Source organism: Coregonus lavaretus (assembly GCF_964263955.1).
Source record: "Coregonus lavaretus genome assembly, chromosome: 30".
In the NCBI taxonomy this organism is placed as follows: domain Eukaryota; kingdom Metazoa; phylum Chordata; class Actinopteri; order Salmoniformes; family Salmonidae; genus Coregonus; species Coregonus lavaretus.
Window position 1 is genome coordinate 17,772,325 of NC_140017.1, and position 23,507 is coordinate 17,795,831.

The 23,507-nt window shown below is 42.6% G+C and overlaps 1 protein-coding gene across 1 annotated transcript; it reads right to left on the bottom strand.

Moving 5' to 3' along the window:
* Positions 1-771: 771 nt before the first annotated feature.
* adamts15b (ADAM metallopeptidase with thrombospondin type 1 motif, 15b) lies at positions 772-22,675 on the bottom strand (the record flags this gene model as incomplete). The annotated part of the gene is made up of 8 exons (XM_084147905.1): positions 772-1,549; positions 1,642-1,817; positions 7,057-7,280; positions 7,741-7,918; positions 8,151-8,434; positions 9,018-9,185; positions 19,346-19,478; positions 21,698-22,675. The coding sequence occupies 8 exons, from the start codon at positions 22,673-22,675 to the stop codon at positions 772-774; spliced, it is 2,919 nt and encodes a 972-aa protein (XP_084004031.1).
* Positions 22,676-23,507: the final 832 nt, after the last annotated feature.

Consider the following 23,507-nt stretch of genomic DNA (forward strand, 5'->3'; position numbering starts at 1 on the left):
GACTGATTTGAAGTTGATTGAGTCTCTTGTGTCAAATATAGTAAATAGTCTATAGACCTATATAGACTGTACCTAGACCAGCGCTGTGTGTTTTTTACTCTTTGTCTCACTAGAGGTAGAATGGCTGTGGCTGTGCCCAAAATCGTTCTTGCCCACTGCCTACTAAAATAATAAACGATGTACTAACCTTACTATATACTATTTAGAACATACTGTTTGTTACAAATGTCTGCAGTAAGCAACAGATATCAACATACTAGGCAAACCATACCGAGAGGGTGTCATCTAATGCATAGGCAGGTTGTTCCCTGCCTTTCGTTCATTTTGGTACAGCCCTTCCCCTTTTCTGATTATCAGCTGTTGTCAAACACATGTGGATCTAATAAACACAATAATCTTCCTCAATAGTGTGCAGCGTATTCATATTATATTAAAAGCTGAAAGAAGTATGGCATCCTGGCATTAAAAACACTCAATATTTGAAATGTCACATACAATAAAACGTTCTATTTTCGCATACTCAAAAACCCTACTATTTAGGACACAAGTACGAGTATTCGGGCACTGCCAGTAACTCCAACTCAACTGAAATTGTCCCACAGTTTGTACCTCTACCACTTGCTTTCCCTTAGCTGTTTCAAATACCATTTCGTCATCACAACAATGCCATGCACTACGGGAGTCCGTCAGAACCCAATAGGACAGCGAATGGGTTTTCTTTTCAAGAGCATCACTGGAACAACACAAAGAATCAGCAGACCTAGAACTTCTCTAACATGACTGCACTGTGCAGAAATCTAGTTCCTGTGGCTTCTTCATGCCAGAGCAGTGCTCTCTGGGTAGGTGCATGCCAGTCTGAGTGGTGCAACGCAGCGGCCGCCGTTTGAAGCCCCTCCCACATGTCTTGGAGCACAAAGACCACTGGCCTATGTCCCACATGGGACAGGGGTCCCCACATACCCTGGTGGCACCCGGCCTCTGTAAGCCGTCACAGTCCGTGGCTGTTTTGCCCTCTGGGTCCGTACACTGAACCAGTCTACTCTGGAGCCCGTTCCCACAGGTCACGGTGCACTCTTCCCAGGCCCCCGTCGACCACATGTTTGGGGGCATGGACTTGTGCGATGGCCCCTTCAGCTCCACCTTGTTGCTGTCCATCAGGACGCTGTTCTGCGAGTGGCTCCTCTCCACTTTCTTCAGGATCTTCACCTCCTTGTGGTGCTCCCGGGCCAGGTAGAAGGAGTAGCGGACCCGGGGCGGGGTCATCTTCCCCACCGAGAGGACCTCCACGGTCAGGGCTTCCTGGAGAGGCCTGGTGGCCTGGAGGATCTCCACAGCACTAGTGGTGCCGCTGTAGCGCAGCAGGCTGCCCTTCACAATGATGTCCCGCTCCACCGCTGACACCACGTAGTTCCCGTTCAGAAGGTATTTGCCGTGTTGGTTCTTCACCGCTAGGTAGTTGTTGTCGTTAACCAAGCCCCTGTAGCCACGCTGTCGGATGTCGATGTTGGACGCTCCCACAGGCAACATCACCACAAAGTTGTAGCCATGTCTGAAAAAAATATGGTGACATAAATTATGGTGACATAAAGTACCAGATTCTTGCATGCACTGAGAACAGCATACTGTGTGCTGGTCACTTACATGGGTTTGGTGAACAATCCGGACACTTTCTTGCAGCTTTGGTTGTCCCCTCCACACACACCACACTTGTCATACTTCTTATTGGAGCTGAGCTTGCCGTCGCAGCCCGCCTTGATACATTTCCCTTGGACACACACTGCAGAGGTGTCGGGAGAACAGGGTGTTCCATCAACAACCTGTAGGTGTGAGTAGGGAAATATATTAGTGAGAGAGAGAGACAGAGAGAGAGGAAGCGAGAGAAAGAGTGCTTGTGTGTGTGTGTGTGTGTGTGTGTGTGTGTGTGTGTGTGTGTGTGTGTGTGTGTGTGTGTGTATGCGTGCGAGCGAGCGAGCGTGTGCGTGAGTGAGTGAGAGTGTGTGTGTGTGCAGGACACTAACTTGTCCTTCGGAAAAGTAGGACTGATTTTTTACTTGTCCGAAAGCTCAAGTCACTTGGTCTGTAACACAATGGGACAAAAAGGTAACTGGAAATAGTGTTGTATGATGCAAGGAACCACTTTACAAAATAAAATGTATTATTATCATTATTATGCCTATTAGCATACAGAAAATCTGACAAAAATGTAGGCTACCGTCTGCCTATTGGCTTCTTTGCAGATTCAATACTGTCTCAAAATACAACAGTGCCCCTTTAAGGCACCCATTCATCAACTGCATGTCGGCCATTTGCAGTGTGCCAGTGGAAAGTTTTTAGGGACATCGGATTTGACAAAGACATTAATACATGCTAATAGCTAAATAGTTAACTATCGACATAACTAGCCAGGATACACGATATGTGGTGAATTGGCTATCTAGTTAGTGAATTGGCAAATAGATATCCAATATGGATGGTGTTAAGAAATAGATGGGAGGTGTTGAATGGAGCTGAAGGATGGGACTAATAACAACAAGATAACTAATGTAAAGCATACTGTGTCCATAATAAGTATACAGGTTATAGGTTGAGAGCTTTTGTGAAAGAGCACAGTTAGAAAAATATGGCATATGTGGCATATAGAAGAATATGTTCCGGGATTCTTCCGTGGTCCTCTGTAGCTCAGCTGGTAGAGCACGGCGCTTGTAACGCCAAGGTAGTGGGTTCGATCCCCGGGACCATCCATACACAAAAAAATGTATGCACGCATGACTGTAAGTTGCTTTGGATAAAAGCGTCTGCTAAATGGCATTTTATAAGCAAACCAGATGGACATCATGAAAATGATCGGAGGAAGTTCAGGAGTAAAAACAAACAAAATATAATTATTGTAGAATTTGACTGTGTCCATAAAATATATATAGTATGTATGTGCTGGAAGTAGAGGCCTAAGCATTGTTGTTCACTAGTTTACTCCAATTGGGGAAGGGGTGGTGGGGTTGGAAAGTAATGAAGGGAAATATAATTTTAAAAAGGATATGTGTGTGTGTATGGATGTATGTATGTATGTATATATATATTTGCGAGAGAAAAAAACATATGGGGGATTGGAAGTGATGCAGACAATTACATTGATGGAAGTTACAATCTATCTGAAATATTAAAGCTGATCTACCCCCTAAAAAAACAACATAAAAAACAAAAAAAGATAGAACAGCTGCCTCCGGTAAGACAAGGGGTGGCAGTCTGTGTATATTTGTTAATAACAGCTGGTGCACGAAATCTAATATTAAGGAAGTCTCAAGGTTTTGCTCGCCTGAGGTACAGTATCTCATGATAAGCTGTAGACCACACTATTTACCAAGAGAGTTTTCATCTATATTTTTCGTAGCTGTCCATTTACCGCCACAAACCGATGCTGGCACTAAGACCGCACTCTACGAGCTGTATAAGGCCATAAGCAAACAAGAAAATGCTCATCTAGAGGCGGCGCTCCTAGTGTTCGGGGACTTTAATGCAGGGAAACTTAAATCCGTTTTACCAAATTTCTACCAGCATGTTAAATGTGCAACCAGAGGAAAAAAACTCTAGACCACCTTTACTCCACACACAGAGACGCGTACAAAGCTCTCCCTCGCCCTCCATTTGGCAAATCTGACCAGAATTCTATCCTCCTGATTCCTGCTTACAAGCAAAAACTAAAGCAGGAAGTACCAGTGACTCGCTCAATACAGAAGTGGTCAGATGACGCAGATGCTAAGCTACAGGACTGTTTTGCTAGCACAGACTGGAATATGTTCCGGGATTCTTCCGATGGCATTGAGGAGTACACCACATCAGTCACTGGCTTCATCAATAAGTGCATCGATGACGTTGACCCCAAAGTGACCGTACGTACATACCCCAACCAGAAGCCATGGATTACAGGCAACATCCGCACTGAGCTAAAGGGTAGAGCTAACGCTTTCAAGGAGCGAGACTCTAACCCAGAAGCTTATAAGAAATCCTGCTATGCCCTCCGACGAACCATCAAACATGCAAAGCGTCAACACAGGACTAAGATTTAACCATACCATACCGGCTCCGACGCTCGTCAGATGTGGCAGGGCTACAAAGGGAAGCACAGCCGCGAGCTACCCAGTGACATGAGCCTACCAGACGAGCTAAATTACTTCTATGCTCGCTTCAAGGCAAGCAACACTGAAGCATGCATGAGAGCATCAGCTGTTCCGGACGACTGTGTGATCACGCTCTCCATAGCCAATGTGAGTAAGACCTTTAAACAGGTCAACATTCACAAGGCCGCAGGGCCAGACAGATTACCAGGACGTGTACTCCGAGCATGCGCTGACCAACTGGCAAGCGTCTTCACTGACATTTTCAACCTCTCCCTGTCTGAGTCTGTAATACCAACATGTTTCAAGCAGACCACCATAGTCCCTGTGCCCAAGAACACCCAGGTAACCTGCCTAAATGACTACTGACCCGTAGCACTCACGTCTGTAGCCATGAAGTGCTTTGAAAGGCTGGTCATGGCTCACATCAACACCATCATCCCAGAAAACCTAGACCCACTCCAATTTGCATACCGCCCAAACAGATCCACAGATGATGCAATCTCTATTGCACTCCACACTGCCCTTTCCCACCTGGACAAAAGGAACACCTACGTGAGAATGCCATTGACTACAGCTCAGCGTTCAACACCATAGTGCCCTCAAAGCTCATCACTAAGCTAAGGACCCTGGGACTAAACACCTCCCTCTGCAACTGGATCCTGGACTTCCTGACAGGCTGCCCCCAGGTGGTAAAGGTAGGTAACAACACATCTGCCACGCTGATCCTCAACACGGGGGCCCCTCAGGGGTGCGTGCTCAGTCCCCTCCTGTACTCCCTGTTCACCCATGACTGCATGGCCAGGCATGACTCCAACACCATCATTAAGTTTGCCGACGACACAACAGTGGTAGGCCTGATCACCGACAACGATGAGACAGCCTATAGGGAGGAGGTCAGAGACTTGGCTGTGTGGTGCCAGGATAACAACCTCTACCTCAGCATGATGAAGACAAAGGAGATGATTGTGGACTACAGGAAAAGGAGGACCGAGCATTACCCCATTCTCATCGACGAGGCTGTAGTGGAGCAGGTTGAGAGCTTCAAGTTCCTTGGTGTCCACATCACCAACAAACTATCATGGTCCAAACACACCAAGACAGTCGTGAAGAGGGCACCAAGGATCAAATGGCTACCCGGACTATTTGTATTTCCCAGAAGTGGTTGGATTCTATGGATTCTTCAATTACATTGTGCTGATTTCTGACGTGCTGTTCCTTATTTTTCCGTAGTATATTTCTGTATTGTTTTAGTGATTCACCATAGTGAAGGCGTAGACTCAGGTTTTCTGGGTCTCTATGGTTTTGGTTGGATAGGTTTCTCAATTTCTTTCTTAGGTTTTTGCATTCTTCATCAAACCATTTGTCATTGTTTTAAATGTTCTTAGGTTGTCTGCTTGATATGTTTTTAGATTTGATAGGGAAGCTGAAAGGTCCAATATAATGTTTTGGCTTTCTACTGCCAAGTTTACTCTCTCTCTCTCTCTCTCTCTCTCTCTCTCTCTCTCTCTCTCTCTCTCTCTCTCTCTCTCTCTCTCTCTCTCTCTCTCTCTCTCTCTCTCTCTCACTCTCTCTCTCTCTCACATTCTCTCTCTCTCTCTCTCTCTCTCACATTCTCTCTCTCTCTCTTTCTTTCTGTCTCTCTCACATTCTCTCTCTCACACACATCCTCTCTCTTTCTCTCTCTCTCTCTCTCTCTCTCTCTCTCTCTCTCTCTCTCACATTCTCTCTCACATTCTCTCTCTCTCTCTCTCTCTCTCTCTCTCTCTCTCTGTCGTTCTCTCTCTTTGCCGTGACTGGTACCTCTGCACTCTCTCACTCTACACTTCCCTATATCAGAGAGATAGATACTGTAATCAAGCTGACTGCCATTCCGCTTCACACACTTCATAGAAAACATGACTTATGCCTTAGTTTGGTTACAATGGTTGTAGCCTACAACATTGCGTTTAACTCTTCATTGACAGTGCCACCTGTCATTAGATCACCAAATGTGAGACAGACAGTGTTTGTTGTCTAACACTTTACTTGACACCCAGCGTCATAACATGTTATGACACGATCATAACAATGTCATAATATGTCATAACAGCTGACATAACTTGTCATAACCTGTTATAATATGGCCATAACACTTTCATAACACATATATTTAGACCTGTTGTGACATATATTGCGTTATTTTATGGCTATTTATGACACCTACATAAGAGTGTCAAAACCCACAAAACCTACCATTCCATTACACCATAGCCTACATGTCAACAGTATGTTTATGTTTATTTATTTTTTAAATAGACAATGTTAAAATATCATTGTAATTCCATACACATTGATGTCAGACATGCACCGAGCCCAATGCTCTGGGATGAACGCAGGAGTAGATTTCAGGAGCAGGACAAGACACCCTCTTTGTGACTGATGACTGATATAAGGGCATGTATGTGATAGGCCTATCTGACTTATATGATTATGATGGTCATAATGCTTCTTGACAGTGTCATAAAGTGTATTTTCTACAAGTTATTTAAAATATGATGTAAAAACATGACTGTAAATAATTCATTCCAACAAAGGATTTAAGAAGCAAACTTTCAAATGAAAGCAAACTTCTTGGCAGGGAAAAACCCCCACATTAGAATACATTTGAGTTTTGACACTCTTATGTAGGTGTCATAACCAGCCATAAAATAACACAATATATTTCACAACAGGTGTAAATATGTGTCATGACAGTGTTATGACCATATTATGACAGGTTATGACAAGTTATGTCAGCTGTTATGACATATTATGACATATTATGACACTGGGTGTCAAGTAAAGTGTTACCGTTTGTTGTTTGTTGGTGGAATCTGTTGTTGCAGGTCAGGAGAAGTGTATTTCTCAACAGCCTTTCTCAACATTCTTCAGCAGGTTGCTACTGCAGTCTGCAGGTACTCACCTTTGGAGCAAGGACATAGAAGTAGCCTGTTCCGTTGGCCCTGCAGATGAGCTTGCACTTGTCCTTGGGTGACACTCCAGAGTATTTGGGGACCCACACCACAGACGCTGAGAGCCTGTTGGTGTTGAGGCTGAATCCGTTGAACGCCTCGCACTGCTCCTCACGGAAGCTTTTGCCTATGGATTGTATGCTTATTAGTAACGTGGATCCATACGAGTACACATCTGTAAAAAAAAATGTTGGTCATCCTTTAATGAAGCAACTTATAAAGGCTTTATAGGACATTCATAAAGTCTTCATGAGCACTACATACACGCTTGACCAAAAAAGTAAACAAAAAGTAAAATAAATATTGTCAGATAGGTGCAGTGAAACGTGTTGATTACATCTGGTGCTTTGCCAATTGTGACATTATCTTTTGCCACTGTTCATATAACATGACATTTGCTTATTAATTATTTCTGAAGCTTCTATATAAGCTTTATCAAGGACTTACGGCTTTCTTTAACACTTCAAATTGTAATTTTAAAGTGGGACCTTTGTTTCACACTCAGGTTTCATTTAGCGTATTTTTACATATTAGCATGTCAGCAAATCTAATTTATTGTGGTAAGGAAGCAAAATGCTTCCAGTTTTCGAAATAATGTAATTAAGGATTATTTAAAACTTCACAATGAATTCTACCTGATTCTGGGCAGGCGTCCAAATTGCAGGAGCGATGCTTCACACGGAGTCCTTGGCAGTATTTTCCCCCATATTCTGGAACAGGGTTGTTACAGTCTCTATTGGCCAGATGAACTCCTCCTCCACAGGTTCTGGAACACGACCCATACACACCCCATGCCCCCCATCCACCATCCACCTGTAGGAGAACTACACACATTTAGAAGCTGAACTCTAAATTACCAGGAGAACCTATAGTTACATTGTAGTATACATTTAGAAATATAGTTTCCAGTACATATTATTAAGATATCAATGTTTTATTGTTGTTAGATTGTGACATCATTGTATTCATTGTGAGATCAGTCTCTATCAACATCTATATCAATAATAACTAAGCAGATCAGAACACTGGCAGTGAGTGTGTTCACCTTGGTCTTAGTGGTGTTGTTCTTGTCGGTGCACACCCCTCGGAAGCAGAGCTTACTGTTGCCACAGCTGGTGCCATCGGCCCAGGGGAAATGACGTGTCTGGCAGACCAGCTGGCCTCTGGCCTTGCCCGTGCACCACAGCTTGGAGCAGTGCTGCATGTAGGGACAGGGCTTGGAGCCCGTACCGAAGGCCAGCTCACACTGGCGGTGGAGGCTGTAGTTGGTGCCTGGGAGGCTCTCAGGCAGAGCCAGCAGCTTTTGGGGCTGATCCAGAAGACAGTCCCCTTTTGAAGAAAAACAACCACAGAGTCAAGATATCAGCCAGGCTAAATAGATTTTTATGGTTTATATCTGCTCAAGAGTGACAGGTGTTGTCATATGAAGCAATATCTCTGCGCTGTTATTCAACATTCCTTTGCAGTTGAACAAAGCAGTCTTCACTCCTCTTAATCCGTTTTTTCAAGATTTGTAAACCATTACGTAATCATGTTTTCCAGCCCAAATAAGTGTAAATACCTGTGCAAGAAATGTTTGTATTTTTTTTAAACATTAAACAAGCGTTGGAGCTCTATATATGTCTCAGTCAGCTAATGCAGATGTTGAACAGGGACAGTATTTGGCATGAGAGGCCCATGAACTCCAGTGCTATTACTGCTAATTTGCATGGCCCCGTTCAAGAACTCCAATAGTACAAACTGTTTAGAGTTGCTACAAGGGTGAGAACAAAGTCTGATCTTTTTCAAGGGGGGGTGGGGGGCATATATACATTTATATGACAGCTATAATTTACACAGGCAGAACTCACACGCACACGCACATTGTATGACAGCTGCAATTGACAGAGACCGAGCTGAGTGGCTGACTGACCGTGGCCTCTGTCCAGGAAGTCTGTAATGATGGCTGCACTGCACACAGACCAGGGGTTGGCATGGTCGATCTGGATTAGCGTGGGGGACATCATGTGGTTGTCCTTGAGCTTCCCAAACACCTCCTTGCAGGCGTTCACATTGTCATGGGGCATGTTGAAGACATGGCCTGAAGGACAGAAAAAATAGCACAAGGAGGAAATATGACCAGGGCAACTAGAAAATCTGAAAAAATGGAATATTGGTTTGGGAGTGCTTGGTTCATTTCATCATCATCTCATCATCATCAACGTCATTTTCATCCATGTCAATCATCATCAACAAATTCCAATAATGTTCTAATTCATTCCAAGGAGGGCCGAGTGTCTGCGGGTTTTGACACCCATGTACTAATTAGAGGATGATTTAAAAAATAGGAAAAATCCCATCTCTGCTCAACAAACGATTGAGACCTTGCTACTGTCGAGCGGTGGTTTGGTTGCAGATATTTCCCTCTTTTATTAAGTTTGCAATATCCATTTGTTTTTCTCAGCCTGCAGTAGCTCACGGCGCTAGCCTGGCCTGGTACCAGCTGCTTATGTTTGTAATGAAGACCACTGACAGTGGAACATAATCACAGATTCTTTGGAACGAGGACAAGGAGAGTCAAGGAGGTTTACTAGTCTTCTTCACTGCAACTGTTCCCGGCAGGTGAACTCGTGACTAAAGTTTGATCACGATTCTCTTCAAAATCATATAGCCTACAACTATACTATATGTTGTAGGGCTATTATGTCTGTTATACACTATGTTGTGAAATGTAATTTATTCACTTGAACTCCATCCATTCCACTCCAAATATCAAACCAACCACTTTTCACAATGTTGTCATAGGTTATGAAGTATAATATTCACAGGCAGTAGAAGGAAAATAACAATTTTCTTTGATGGAAAAAAAGAAAACAGTAAGATGGTACTGAGGACTTTGTTTCCAACAACAAGTCAAGTCATCTCATGCCACACGTAAATGACGACTTCACAAATGGATGTAAAATATGACAGAGTCCTTTTTTAAAGGAAATTGTATAATTAGTTGATGGAAATGTGCACCTTAAACCAGTGCCTCTCAATGGGGCCTCACATCTGCTAGTACTTCCCCATCTGTTTTCAGGCTTTACTCCCTTTTCACAGCCCCACATGGATGATTGAAAACACTTGATCGCAACTGTCACTTTTTGTCTCATTAATAATACCAGCCTTGATAAAAATGGCTTTAGTGGTAATGAGACTGTTGGACAGAATGACAACCATTTCACTGGATCAAAGGAAGAAGGCGAGAAAAGTTCAAGAGTTTTCCACGGGCCCTAGTCCTTTTTTCCCCACCCATGTCTGACAGATTAAAATTGGTAATCGAATTATGCACGTGCACATGGGGAGTCAAGGACCCCCCAGGGCAGTTCACACATGGGCAGATTATGTATGCTCTTTGGTCCAATTTACAACATCTCATTTCCATGGAGATTGATGAACTGTGCAGTACATCCACAACAACAGACTACAATTGAATGAGTTAACACCACATGACATCATCAACACCTATCATCTTTTCTGCAAGACATGCATAATGCTTACAAGTTCCCTCTGGCATTAACATAATAACATCAAAGTCTACTTGGGCATTGACATATTATTTATTAGCTGTGAACATCGAAGACGACGAGATGCCCAATGAAGAGCTCCGTGGCCTGTTTGTCAGATGTTTCTACCTCCCTGCCTGGCTGTTCCATCTATACTCCCTCCTCTCAAGATACTACCTTTCTGAACTGCCTGTCATCTAAAGCTGCGAAAGACCATCACCCAAGAACTGCCAGATCCCTACATTTGTTTTGTAAATGTTTTTGTTTGTTTTGTTTTTAAAGAGACATTGATTCTACTTGTAATGAAAAGCACTATATAAAATAAATATTTTATTATTATTATTATTTAGTCTTCACACGCTATCTAGAACCTATAAGGGTTCTTCGACTGTCCCCAAAGATCAAATCACCACAATGTCACAATAGCAAGCACATTTTATTCTGGTTTGTAAATGCCGAGTTCTGTGTATGGTTGGTTCTCTGCATGGCTCTGCTCTGTATTTACAATCAGCATTGTATAATGTAGTTGACAGTATGGTAGGGGGCCAGCAAAATTGTCGCTATTTTAACAAATGGAACAGGTTCAAATGATCAGCGCTTACTATTTTTTGGTATTCAATTGCCTGGACCAATGTATGTATATGAAAACAGGGGGGCAGGTAGCCTATTGCCTAGAGTGTTGGGCCAGTAACCAAAAGGTTGCTAGTTTGAATCCCGAAGCAGACAAGGTGAAAAACCTGTCGATCTGCCCTTGAGCAAGGCACTTAACCACCGTCAAAAATGGCTGATCCGTGACCCCACTCTCAGGGGGAGTTGGAATGTACGAAAAACACACTTGTACAAGTTACCCTCTTGTACATGCAGTGAAACAGGACATATATAAGCACCACTATTTGAGTATCTGCAGTATTATAAGCAAAGTCAATGTAGAGTGAGTCGTTTTCCTTCTTTCTCAGATTTTAAACATGTTCTGATCTTAATAATTGTTGGTATATACAGTGGGGAAAAAAAGTATTTAGTCAGCCACCAATTGTGCAAGTTCTCCCACTTAAAAAGATGAGAGAGGCCTGTAATTTTCATCATAGGTACACGTCAACTATGACAGACAAAATGAGAAAAAAAAATCCAGAAAATCACATTGTAGGATTTTTAATGAATTTATTGGCATATGATGGTGGAAAATAAGTATTTGGTCAATAACAAACGTTTCTCAATACTTTGTTATATACCCTTTGTTGGCAATGACACAGGTCAAACGTTTTCTGTAAGTCTTCACAAGGTTTTCACACACTGTTGCTGGTATTTTGGCCCATTCCTCCATGCAGATCTCCTCTAGAGCAGTGATGTTTTGGGGCTGTCGCTGGGCAACACAGACTTTCAACTCCCTCCAAAGATTTTCTATGGGGTTGAGATCTGGAGACTGGCTAGGCCACTCCAGGACCTTGAAATGCTTCTTACGAAGCCACTCCTTCGTTGCCCGGGCGGTGTGTTTGGGATCATTGTCATGCTGAAAGACCCAGCCACGTTTCATCTTCAATGCCCTTGCTGATGGAAGGAGGGTTTCACTCAAAATCTCACGATACATGGCCCCATTCATTCTTTCCTTTACACGGATCAGTCGTCCTGGTCCCTTTGCAGAAAAACAGCCCCAAAGCATGATGTTTCCACCCCCATGCTTCACAGTAGGTATGGTGTTCTTTGGATGCACTCAGCATTCTTTGTCCTCCAAACATGACGAGTTGAGTTTTTACCAAAAAGTTATATTTTGGTTTCATCTGACCATATGACATTCTCCCAATCCTCTTCTGGATCATCCAAATGCACTTCAGACGGGCCTGGACATGTACTGGCTTAAGCAGGGGGACACGTCTCGCACTGCAGGATTTGAGTCCCTGGCGGCGTAGTGTGTTACTGATGGTAGGCTTTGTTACTTTGGTCCCAGCTCTCTGCAGGTCATTCACTAGGTCCCCCCGTGTGGCTCTGGGATTTTTGCTCACCGTTCTTGTGATCATTTTGACCCCACGGGGTGAGATCTTGCGTGGAGCCCCAGATCGAGGGAGATTATCAGTGGTCTTGTATGTCTTCCATTTCCTAATAATTGCTCCCACAGTTGATTTCTTCAAACCAAGCTGCTTACCTATTGCAGATTCAGTCTTCCCAGCCTGGTGCAGGTCTACAATTTTGTTTTTGGTGTCCTTTGACAGCTCTTTGGTCTTGGCCATTGTGAAGTTTGGAGTGTGACTGTTTGAGGTTGTGGACAGGTGTCTTTTATACTGATAACAAGTTCAAACAGGTGCCATTAATACAGGTAACGAGTGGAGGACAGAGGAGCCTCTTAAAGAAGAAGTTACAGGTCTGTGAGAGCCAGAAATCTTGCTTGTTTGTAGGTGACCAAATACTTATTTTCCACCATAATTTGCAAATAAATTCATTAAAAATCCTACAATGGGATTTTCTGGATTTTTTTTTCTCAATTTGTCTGTCATAGTTGACGTGTACCTATGATGAAAATTACAGGCCTCTCTCATCTTTTTAAGTGGGAGAACTTGCACAATTGGTGGCTGACTAAATACTTTTTTTCCCCACTGTAGATGGTCTGGACCTTAAATAAAAACAATATAAAATAAATCCACACTCTCTAACACACACACTCCTGGAGTATATTATACAGTATAAGCAAATCCAATGCAAGTCAATGGAGAGTGAGGCCTGCTGCAGCATTCTCCCTCTTTCTCTTTCTCTCTCACAAACACACGTGTATACACACATACCACAGACATACATACACACACACAGGTGTGCATGGATGTTTCATGGTAGGCTGGGGTATGCAAAATCGGTCACCTTTGTGCACTTTCTGACCACTTCTACCATGGGCAAACATGTATGGAAGGTGTCATTCAAATCACAAAGGGTGCAGTCAAAAAGTGATTAAATTCATAATATGAACGACCCACACTTATTCCACAGCAAAAGGTCAAAAATAATAGGACGATACAGTGTATTTGGAAAGTATTCATACCCCTTAACTTTTTCCACATTTTGTTACGTTACAGCCTTATTGTAAAATGTTTTTTTTTTTCATCAATCTACACACAATACCCCATAATGACGAAGCAAAAACAGGTTTTTAGACATTTTTGCAAATGTATTAAACAGAAATATCACATTTACATAAGTACTCAGACCCTTTACTCAGTACTTTGATGAAGCACCTTGGGCAGCGATTACAGCTTCGAGTCTTCTTGGGTATGAAGCTACAAGCTATGCACACCTGTATTTGGGGAGTTTCTCCAATTCTTCTCTGCAGATCCTCTCAAGATCTGTCAAGTTGGATGGGCAGCGTCGCTGCACAGCTATTTCCAGGTCTCTCCAGAGATGTTAGATCGGGTTCAAGTCCGGGCTCTGGCTGGGCCACTCAAGGACATTCAGAGACTTGTCCTGAAGCCACTCCTGCGCTGTCTTGGCTGTGTGCCAGGGTCATTGTCCTGTTGGAAGATTAACCTTCACCCCAGTCCGAGGTCCTGAGCGCTCCGGAGCAGGTTTTCATCAAGGATCTCTCTGTACTTTGCTCCGTTCATCTTTCCCTCTCTCCTGACTAGTCTCCCAGTCCCTGATGCTGAAAAACATTCCCACTGCATAATAATGCCACCACCATGCTTCACCATAGGGATGGTGCCAGGTTTCCTCCAGACGTGACGCTTGGCATTCAGGCCAAAGGGTTCAATCTTGGTTTCATCAGACCAGATAATCTTGTTTCTCTTGGTCTGAGAGTCTTTAGGTGCCTTTTGGCAAACTCCATGCGGGCTGTCATGTGCCTTTTACTGAGAAGTGGCTTTCGTCTAGCCACTCTACCATAAAGGTCTGATTGGTGGAGTGCTGCAGAGATGGTTGTCCTTCTGAAAGTTCCCCCATCTCCACAGAGGAACTCTGGAGCTCTGTCAGAGTGACCATCGGGTTCTTGGTCACCTCCCTGACCAAGGCCCTTCTCCCACGATTGCTCAGTTTGGCCGGGCGGGCAGCACTAGGAAGAGTCTTGGTGGTTCCAAACTTCTTCCATTTAAGAATGATGGAGGCCACTGTGTTCTTGGGGACCTTCAATGCTGCAGACATTTTTTGGTACCCTTCCACAGATCTGTGCCTCGACACAATCCTGTCTCGGAGTTAAGGTGTTCCCTATTATTTATTTTTAATACATTTGAAAAAGATTCTAAAAAAAAAGTACCAGTCAGAAGTTTGGACACACCTACTCATTCAAGGGTTTTCTTTATTTTTACTATTTTCTACATTGTAGAACAATAGTGAAGACATCAAAACTATGAATTTACACATATGGAATCATGTAGTAACCAAAAAAGTTTTAAACAAATCATAATATATTTTATATTTGAGATTCTTCAAAGTAGCCACCCTTTGCCTTGATGACAGCTTTGCACACTCTTGGCATTCTCTCAACCAGCTTCACCTGGAATTCTTTTCCAACAGTCTTGAAGGAGTTCCCACATATGCTGAGCAATTTTCCTTCGCTCTGCGGTCCAACTCATCCCAAACCATCTCAATTGGGTTGAGGTTGAGTGAATGCGGAGGTTAGGTCATTTGATCCAGCACTCCATCACTCTCCTTCTTATTCAAATAGCCCATACGCAGCCTCGTGTTGGGTCATTGTCCTGTTGAAAAACAAATGATAGTCCCACTAAGCGCAAACCAAATGGGATGGCGTATCGCTGCAGAATGCTGTGGTAGCCATGCTGGTTAAGTGTGCCTTGAATTCTAAATAAATCACAGACAGTGTCACCAGCAAAGCACCCCCACACCATCACACCTCCTCCTCAATGCTTCACGGTGGGTACCACACATGCGGAGATCATGCGTTCACCTACTCTGTGTCTCACAAAGACATGTCGGTTGGAACCAAAAATCTAAAATTTGGACTCATCAGACCAAAGGACAGATTTCCACCGGTCTAATGTCCATTCCTCATGTTTCTTGAACCAAGCAAGTCTCTTCTTATTATTGGTGTCCTTTAGTAGTGGTTTCTTTGCAGCAATTCGACCATGAAGGCCTGATTCACACAGTCTCCTCTGAACAGTTGATGTTGAGATGTGTCTGTTACTTGAACTCTGTGAAGCATTTATTTGGGCTGCAATTTCTGAGGTTGGTAACTCTAATGAACTTATCCTCTACAGCAGAGGTAACTCTGGGTCTTCCTTTCCTGTGGCGGTCCTCATGAGAGCCAGTTTCATCATCGTGCTTGATGGTTTAAAGAAACATTCAAAGTTCTTGAAATGTTCCGTATTGACTGACCTTTATGTCTTAAAGTAATGATGGTCTGTCATTTCCCTTTGCTTATTTGAGCTGTTCTTGCCATAATATGGACTTGGTCTTTTACCAAATATGGCTATCTTCTGTATACCAACCCTACCTTGTCACAACCCAACTGATTGGCTCAAACGCATTAAGAAGGAAATAAATTCCACAAATTAACTTTTAAGAAGGCACACCTGTTAATTGAAATGCATTCCAGGTGACTACCTCATGAAGCTGGTTGAGAGAATGCCAAGAGTGTGCAAAGCTGTCATCAAGGCAAAGGGTGGCTACTTTGAATAATCTCAAATATAAAATATATTATGATTTGTTTAACACTTTTTTGGTTACTACATGATTCCATATGTGTTAATTCATAGTTTTGATGTCGTCACTATTATTCTACAATGTAGAAAATAGTAAAAATTAAGAAAAACCCTGGAATGAATTGTTGTGTCCAAACTTTTGACTGGTACTGTATATATATATATATATATATATATATATATATATATATATATATATATATATACCTACCTAATATTGAGTTGCACCCCCTTTTGCCCTCAGAACAGCATCAATTAATTGGGGCATGGACTTTATAAGATGTTGAAAACGTTCCACAGGGATGCTGGCCCATGTTGACTCCAATGCTTCCCAGAGTTGTGTCAAATTGGCTGGATGTTCTTTGGGTGGTGGACCATTCTTGATACACACAGAAAACTGTTGAGCATGAGAAATCGAGCAGTGTTGCATTTCTTGACTCAAACCGGTGTGTCTGGCATCTACTACCATACCCCGTTCAAAGGCACTTAAATATTTTGTCTTACCCATTCACCCTCTGAATGGCACACATACAGTTGAAGTCGGAAGTTTACATACACTTAGGTTGGAGTCACTAAAACTTGTTTTTCAACCACTCCACAAATGTCTTGTTAACAAACTATAGTTTTGGCAAGTCATTTAGGACATCTACTTTGTGCATGACACAAGTAATTTATCCAACAATTGTTTACAGACAGATTATTTCACTTATAATTCACTGTATCACAATTCCAGTGGGTCAGAAGTGTATATACACTAAGTTGACGGTGCCTTTAAACAGCTTGGAAAATTCCAGAAAATGATGTCATGGCTTTAGAAGCTTCTGATAGGCTAATTGACATCATTTGAGTCAATTGGACGTGTGCCTGTGGATGTATCTCAAGGCCTACTTTCAAACTCAGTGCCTCTTTGCTTGACATCATGGGAAAATCAAAAGAAATCAGCCAAGACCTCAGAAAAAAATGGTAGACCTCCACAAGTCTGGTTCATCCTTGGGAACAATTTCCAAACGCCTGAAGGTACCACGTTCATCTGTACAAACAATAGTACGCAAGTATAAACACCATGGGACCACGCAGCCGTCATACCGCTCAGGAAGGAGACGCGTTCTGTCTCCTAGAGATGAACGTACTTTAGTGCGAAAAGTGCAAATCAATCCCAGAACAACAGCAAAGGACCTTGTGAAGATGCTGGAGGAAACAGGTACAAAAGTATCTATATCCAAACGAGTCCTATATCGACATAACCTGAAAGGCTGCTCAGCAAGGAAGAAGCCACTGCTCCAAAACCGCCATAAAAATGACAGACTACGGTTTGCAACTGCACATGAGGACAAAGATCGTACTTTTTGGAGAAATGTCCTCTGGTCTGATGAAACAAAGATAGAACTGTTAGGCCTCCTGTAGCTCAGTTGGTAGAGCATGGCGCTTGCAATGCCAGGGTTGTGGGTTCGATTCCCACGGGGGGCCAGTATGAAAAATGTATGCACTCACTTAACTGTAAGTCGCTCTGGATAAGAGCGTCTGCTAAATGACTAAAATGTCAAATGTAAATAATGACCATTGTTATGTTTGGAGGAAAAAAGGGGTGCTTGCAAGCCGAAGAACACCATCCCAACCGTGAAGCACGGGGGTGGCAGCATCATGCTGTGGGGGTGCTTTGCTGCAGGAGGGACTGGTGCACTTCACAAAATGGATGGCATCATGAGGAAAGAAAATTATGTGGAGATATTGAAGCAACATCTCAAGACATCAGTCAGGAAGTTAAAGCTTGGTCGCAAATGGGTCTTCCAAATGGACAATGACCCCAATCATACTTCCAAAGTTGTGGCAAAATGGCTTAAGTACAACAAAGTCAAGGTATTGGAGTGGCCATCACAAAGCCCTGACCTCAATCCTATAGAAAATTTGTGGGCAGAACTGAAAAAGCGTGTGCGAGCAAGGAGGCCTACAAGCCTGACTCAGTTACACCAGCTCTGTCAGGAGGAATGGGCCAAAATTCATTCAATTTATTGTAGGAAGCTTGTGAAAGCCAACCCAAAACGTTTGACCCAAGTTAAACAATTTAAAGGCAATGCTACCAAATACTATTTGAGGGTATGTAAACTTCTGACCCACTGGGAATGTGATGAAAGAAATAAAAGCTGAAATAAATAATTCTCTCTACTATTATTCTGACATTTCACATTCTTAAAATAAAGTGGTGATCCTAACTGACCTAAGACAGGGAATTTTTACTAGGATTAAATGTCAGGAATTGTGAAAAACTGAGTTTAAATGTATTTGGCTAAGGTGTATGTAAACTTCCGACTTCAACTGTACACAATCCATGTCTGAATTGTCTCAAGGCTTAAAAATCCTTCTTTAACCTGTTTCCTCCCGTTTATCTACACTGATTGAAGTGGATTGAACAGGTGACATCATTAACGGATCTTAGCTTTCTCCTGGATTCACCTGGTCAGTCTATGTCATGGAAAGAGCAGGTATTCCTAATGTTTTATACACTCAGTGTATAGTACAATAAAAACTGACATTGTAGACAAACGCTTTGGCAGATTTTAGATTTGTCCATCTGTAAGCTTAGAGAAAAAGTGTACCAAATTAAATGTTAAATTTGGAAATGAATGGGTTAATAACAAGGGAGTAGTGTTAATGATTTTTAAAACATTTTAGAAAATTGAATATATTCATTATTCATTCAATAATTTAGCTAGTCCGGCAATGGTCTGCATATTGTTTCCTATGCGTTCATCAGTCTAGCTTTCCGACGCTCACAACCAGGAACTAACAGAACAGCTTTGTTTATAAACATTCTGATTATGTCTATAGGAGAACCCTTTGAAGAACCATTTTTGGTTCCAGGTAAAACCCTTTTGGTTCCAGGTAGAACACTTTTGGGATCCATGTAGAACCCTTTCCACAGAGGGTTCTACATGGAACCAAAAAGGGTTCTACCTGGAACCAAAAAGGGCTCTCCTATGGGGACAGCCGAAGAACCCTTTTGGAATCCTTTTTTCTAAGCGTGTTCTAGTAAATCTGATCTGAATGATACCGATAATAGACAAGTAAGAGTGCTCTTCACTCACCCAGTTCATGAGCAGTGGTGAAGGATGAAGGGAGACCATCATCCTCGATGACAGAGCAGCTTCTCTTCGGATCACACATAGTGCCCACGTCTGCCATGCCTAAGGTGTCACAGGTAGTGGCTCCACACAAGTCCTGTTGAAGGAGACAAATGAAATGTGATCATCTGGACAATGTGATGAGATGGGGAGGTGTGTTGGTGTGTAATGTAATTTGTCTTACGTGTATAAGTGTGTTGTTATTGCATTGCATATCCACCATCTTTTGGTAGATATTAAAGCAGAAAACACTAACAATCAGGTCCATTGTTCTGGTTGGGCCCATTTCTTTATATCTCTCTCTCTCCCTCTCTCTCTTTGATGTGCAAACAATCTGGCCCAGTGAACTAACCCTTTAATCCACAAGATGCTTAGGGAATGTTACAGCTGTCAGAGAAGTACAATTGCACTGCCACGTGTCTGTCTGACAACGGAACTGATTAAAAGGTATTGTACTTGACCATTGTACAACGCTTTCAAATACAAGTTTATTTTGTTTGAGAATTCTAATCCGATATAACTGCATTGTTCATTCATACAAGCACATTAACAACATGCTTCTAGCCTACAATATTCAATTCAATAACCCCCTTCCCCAATAAAGTCAATAAACTCTCTTTATCCCAATAGGGTTATTGTATAGGTCAAGGCATCTTCGCCATATAAGTGTGATCATGTTACAGGAGGGGGTCGCAGTTCCGGATCGACCCACTAGGTGTCATCCTCAGACAACCTTAGGCACCTCCTCACTCACAGTCTGGACTAATCAGTATCCTATTGGTGTTACCTGTGTCTACCTGTTCACCTGTATATTCATGCCCTCACTTAACTGTGTTCCCTTGCTCAGTTTTCTCTGTTAGTTTCTCTATGTCTAGCAGTACTACTCAGTGTCTGATCTGAGATCTTTGTACAGGTACTTGAGAAGTGTTCTCCCTGTTTCGTTATTTGTTTCCATCTTAGGTAGTATTTCGTATTTTGGCTGTCAGTCGGTTTTTGGAGACTTATTTGCTCCGCCTTTCTTTTATCGTGATAAGTCCGTTATTTTGGATACTGGCTTCGGGACCACCAGTAAAGATCCTTGTTTCACCATCTCTGCCTACTGCCTACTGTATATCCTGCACCGCACCTGGGTCACACCTCACCCCAACCCTTACAGGATCATTTTACACCACTTTGATCACAGTTGGACAGAATCAGTCTCAGAATTAAATGTTATGCATGTTGCTATGCACTCCAAGAGAACCAATGCATCAGATTGCTCCCAGCCAAGCTAGGCTTAATGGAAAACAGACAGACTGGCTGAGTCCAGGCTGAGAGGCAGGTCTAAAGGCTCACAGCTAGAAGTGAGTGGATCATCACAGAGAAATGGATACTTCCCATTCCACCATATGAGTGTGTAAAATCCTAGCTCTGGTTCAGGGCGTTAATGCTAACGATGAGCCTTCCGTTAGCAAGCTGCACTGAAGCCCTGGACCAGAGCTAGTGCAAATCCTGCCTGGCCTGTTCTACCTGTGGCATTTCTCAACTTAGTGACATGGTGCTAACATGGGTTGGGATCATAGAGAATGATAGAGGCCTCTAGTGGCCAAAAGGCAGTTTTAGCATGGGCAGCGCCATTGAGGGCTTCCACCATGTTTCCGCCAATTTAAAGTAGTCAAAGTAGTCAAATGGGTGGAGATTCCTATGGGTTGTAGCCTCAATGGCGGTGCCCATGCTGTCACAGATGCTATAATGGCACAGACATAAAGATGAGTCCTCTATCTATCTCTATGGTTGGGATGGAAAAATAGGTGACCGGCTATAGCCACTTTCCTGAAAGATGTGAAACAGTCTTTGTTCATATAGTTAATTCTTGTTCCATGAGCATGTTTTTTGGCTCAGTGATCCTAATAGTGTGGACTTTTATGCTAAATCTTCTGCAACATGATTCATGATAGGAAAAAGGAGGGTCGACTTTTAAGATGTGAAGACAGATGTGATGCTTGTCAGCTGTGCAGTTGCAAACAATGTTTTCATTTTTTTCTCGTAGAGATGCATAGAGTACAAATTAGAATTGGAAGTGGAATTTTAGTTTACTTCCTTTATTGAAAAGGAATTGACACCCAAACCCTACCTTGTCTTAGCATTATCAGGCTACATGTAACACACAGAGATGTGTCTATAAAAGAGCACTTAGTATTGTATTTGCAGATAATGTATTGGGTGACATAATGAGATAATTATTCCAAATGGAAATAATTGAGGATTGCATGGAAGCTAATCTGCAAGCAAACATCAAAAATAGTTGACACCTGGCTGCATCTCACCACTCCTTACCTGTTTGGTGAATAGAATTGCAGTGTCCCAGTATTCAGGGTGCTTGTCATTGTATTTGTTTAAATGTTTCTGCCAAGAACAGAAACTGCGCAGAGTGAGGGCAGCATTGGTGGAAATCTTGGGTCCTTTCTCTGCTTCGTTAATCACCAAGAAGCCCACTACCACTATGTTTATGGAGTTCATGATGCTGGGGTGCTTGTACAGCCTCGCAGCAACAGACATCAGTGTCAACAGGTAATGTTTCAAGTCATCCCCGTGGAATTTGGCCATAGACTCATCAGCCACGACGAGAACCTCCACAAACCTAGGGATGGAGGCAAACCTTTTGGATCTACCCAGGCTCTTCAATACAGTTTCAGTCAGGCTGTCCAGCTCCAGTCCTTTCATGTGTTTATATTTCTCAAAAGACTCTGAAATGTTTTGGGTCAAACCAGGTCCTACTCCACACCTATTCGTGGTGGAATTACCGCTGGAGTCTCTGTCCGGTCCCCGGCGGCGTATGACATGGGTTCTTCTCTCAGTATTCACTGTATATACTCCTCCTGCCCTCTCGTTCCCAAGCTGATTGATGAAATATTCCATGCCCTGGTAAGAAAAGGAGCCTTGTAAGCCTTTGCAGAGGCTCAGCGCAGCATACGATTCCTGTTCTGCGTTGACATCACCAGAGTAGAAGCAGTGGCTCAGGTCTGTGTTTGCAGAGGAATTTGATGCTAAGGAGCCGCTGTGAGGAGGGATGTTGGGCGAAATAAATGTAGAATCCGGTAAAAGGTTGAGATAAAATTCTTGACTGAAAGCCGTTATTTTAAAAACAACTAGTTGGTCATTCCTTCTCTCCTCCGTCTGTCGAATAGTATGTATTTCTAAATGTTTATGATCAAATCGAACAGGTACGCAAAAATCTATTTCCATGCAATAGTTCAATTTAGCATAAAATAGAACATCCATAAAAATAAACAGAGAGCCAATAAACATAGACATCTTTGCAATACAAAAACTATTATTTATCGATAAATACGCCACTGTCCTTCGTGGTACCACGTCTGCATGTGATCCAATGCTCTGTCACAGAGCCGCAGTTGAGCGTCCTCAAAGGATGAAAGACCAAAATATTTGATCCATTCCCATCTTGAACCAGACTATTGAGGCCAGCCTGCTCTTTGGACTTGGTGAGTTTGACTCTCTAGAGTCATGTTTATAAACATCGGGAACTGTCAACGGAAAGGTCTGGGAAAAGCTCATTGGACATAGTCTACCCCCTTGGTTTATGCTTTGAACCGCAGCCACTTGTAGCGCTCTAAATATTATTATCACATGTGGCACGAGCTAAACTGTCTCCTCCCACTATCGGAACCAAAAGTGCGTCTCTGACGCAATGGGTTGAACACTCATCACCAACCACAAAGTAGCCTACTAAAGTACACTTTTGGTTAAAAAAAATTCAGGCCAATTGTACGGTGTGAGTTATAGATTCAGCTGAAACTAATATGACTTAATCCGGCATTACTAATCGATTGATTAAGATCTAATCTTATTCAAACGAATTATCGTACAAGGTAACTAGGCTTAATTACCTAACAGTTCAAACTCAATGCGTAATGCAAATACACCCAAGAAATATTGAGAAATAGCCTAATAATATTTCCAACAAATGTCCAACAAAAATCACTTCTGTTGCTCTAATCTGTTCCAGTTGGAAATAGGCTATAGCTTAAAAAAGAGCGACACCTGTTGCGCCTGCAGTAGAGTGCGCATCTCTGGTCATTCCCGCGCGTAAAGGGCATCTAATTATTTGGTAATCCAATACTACCAC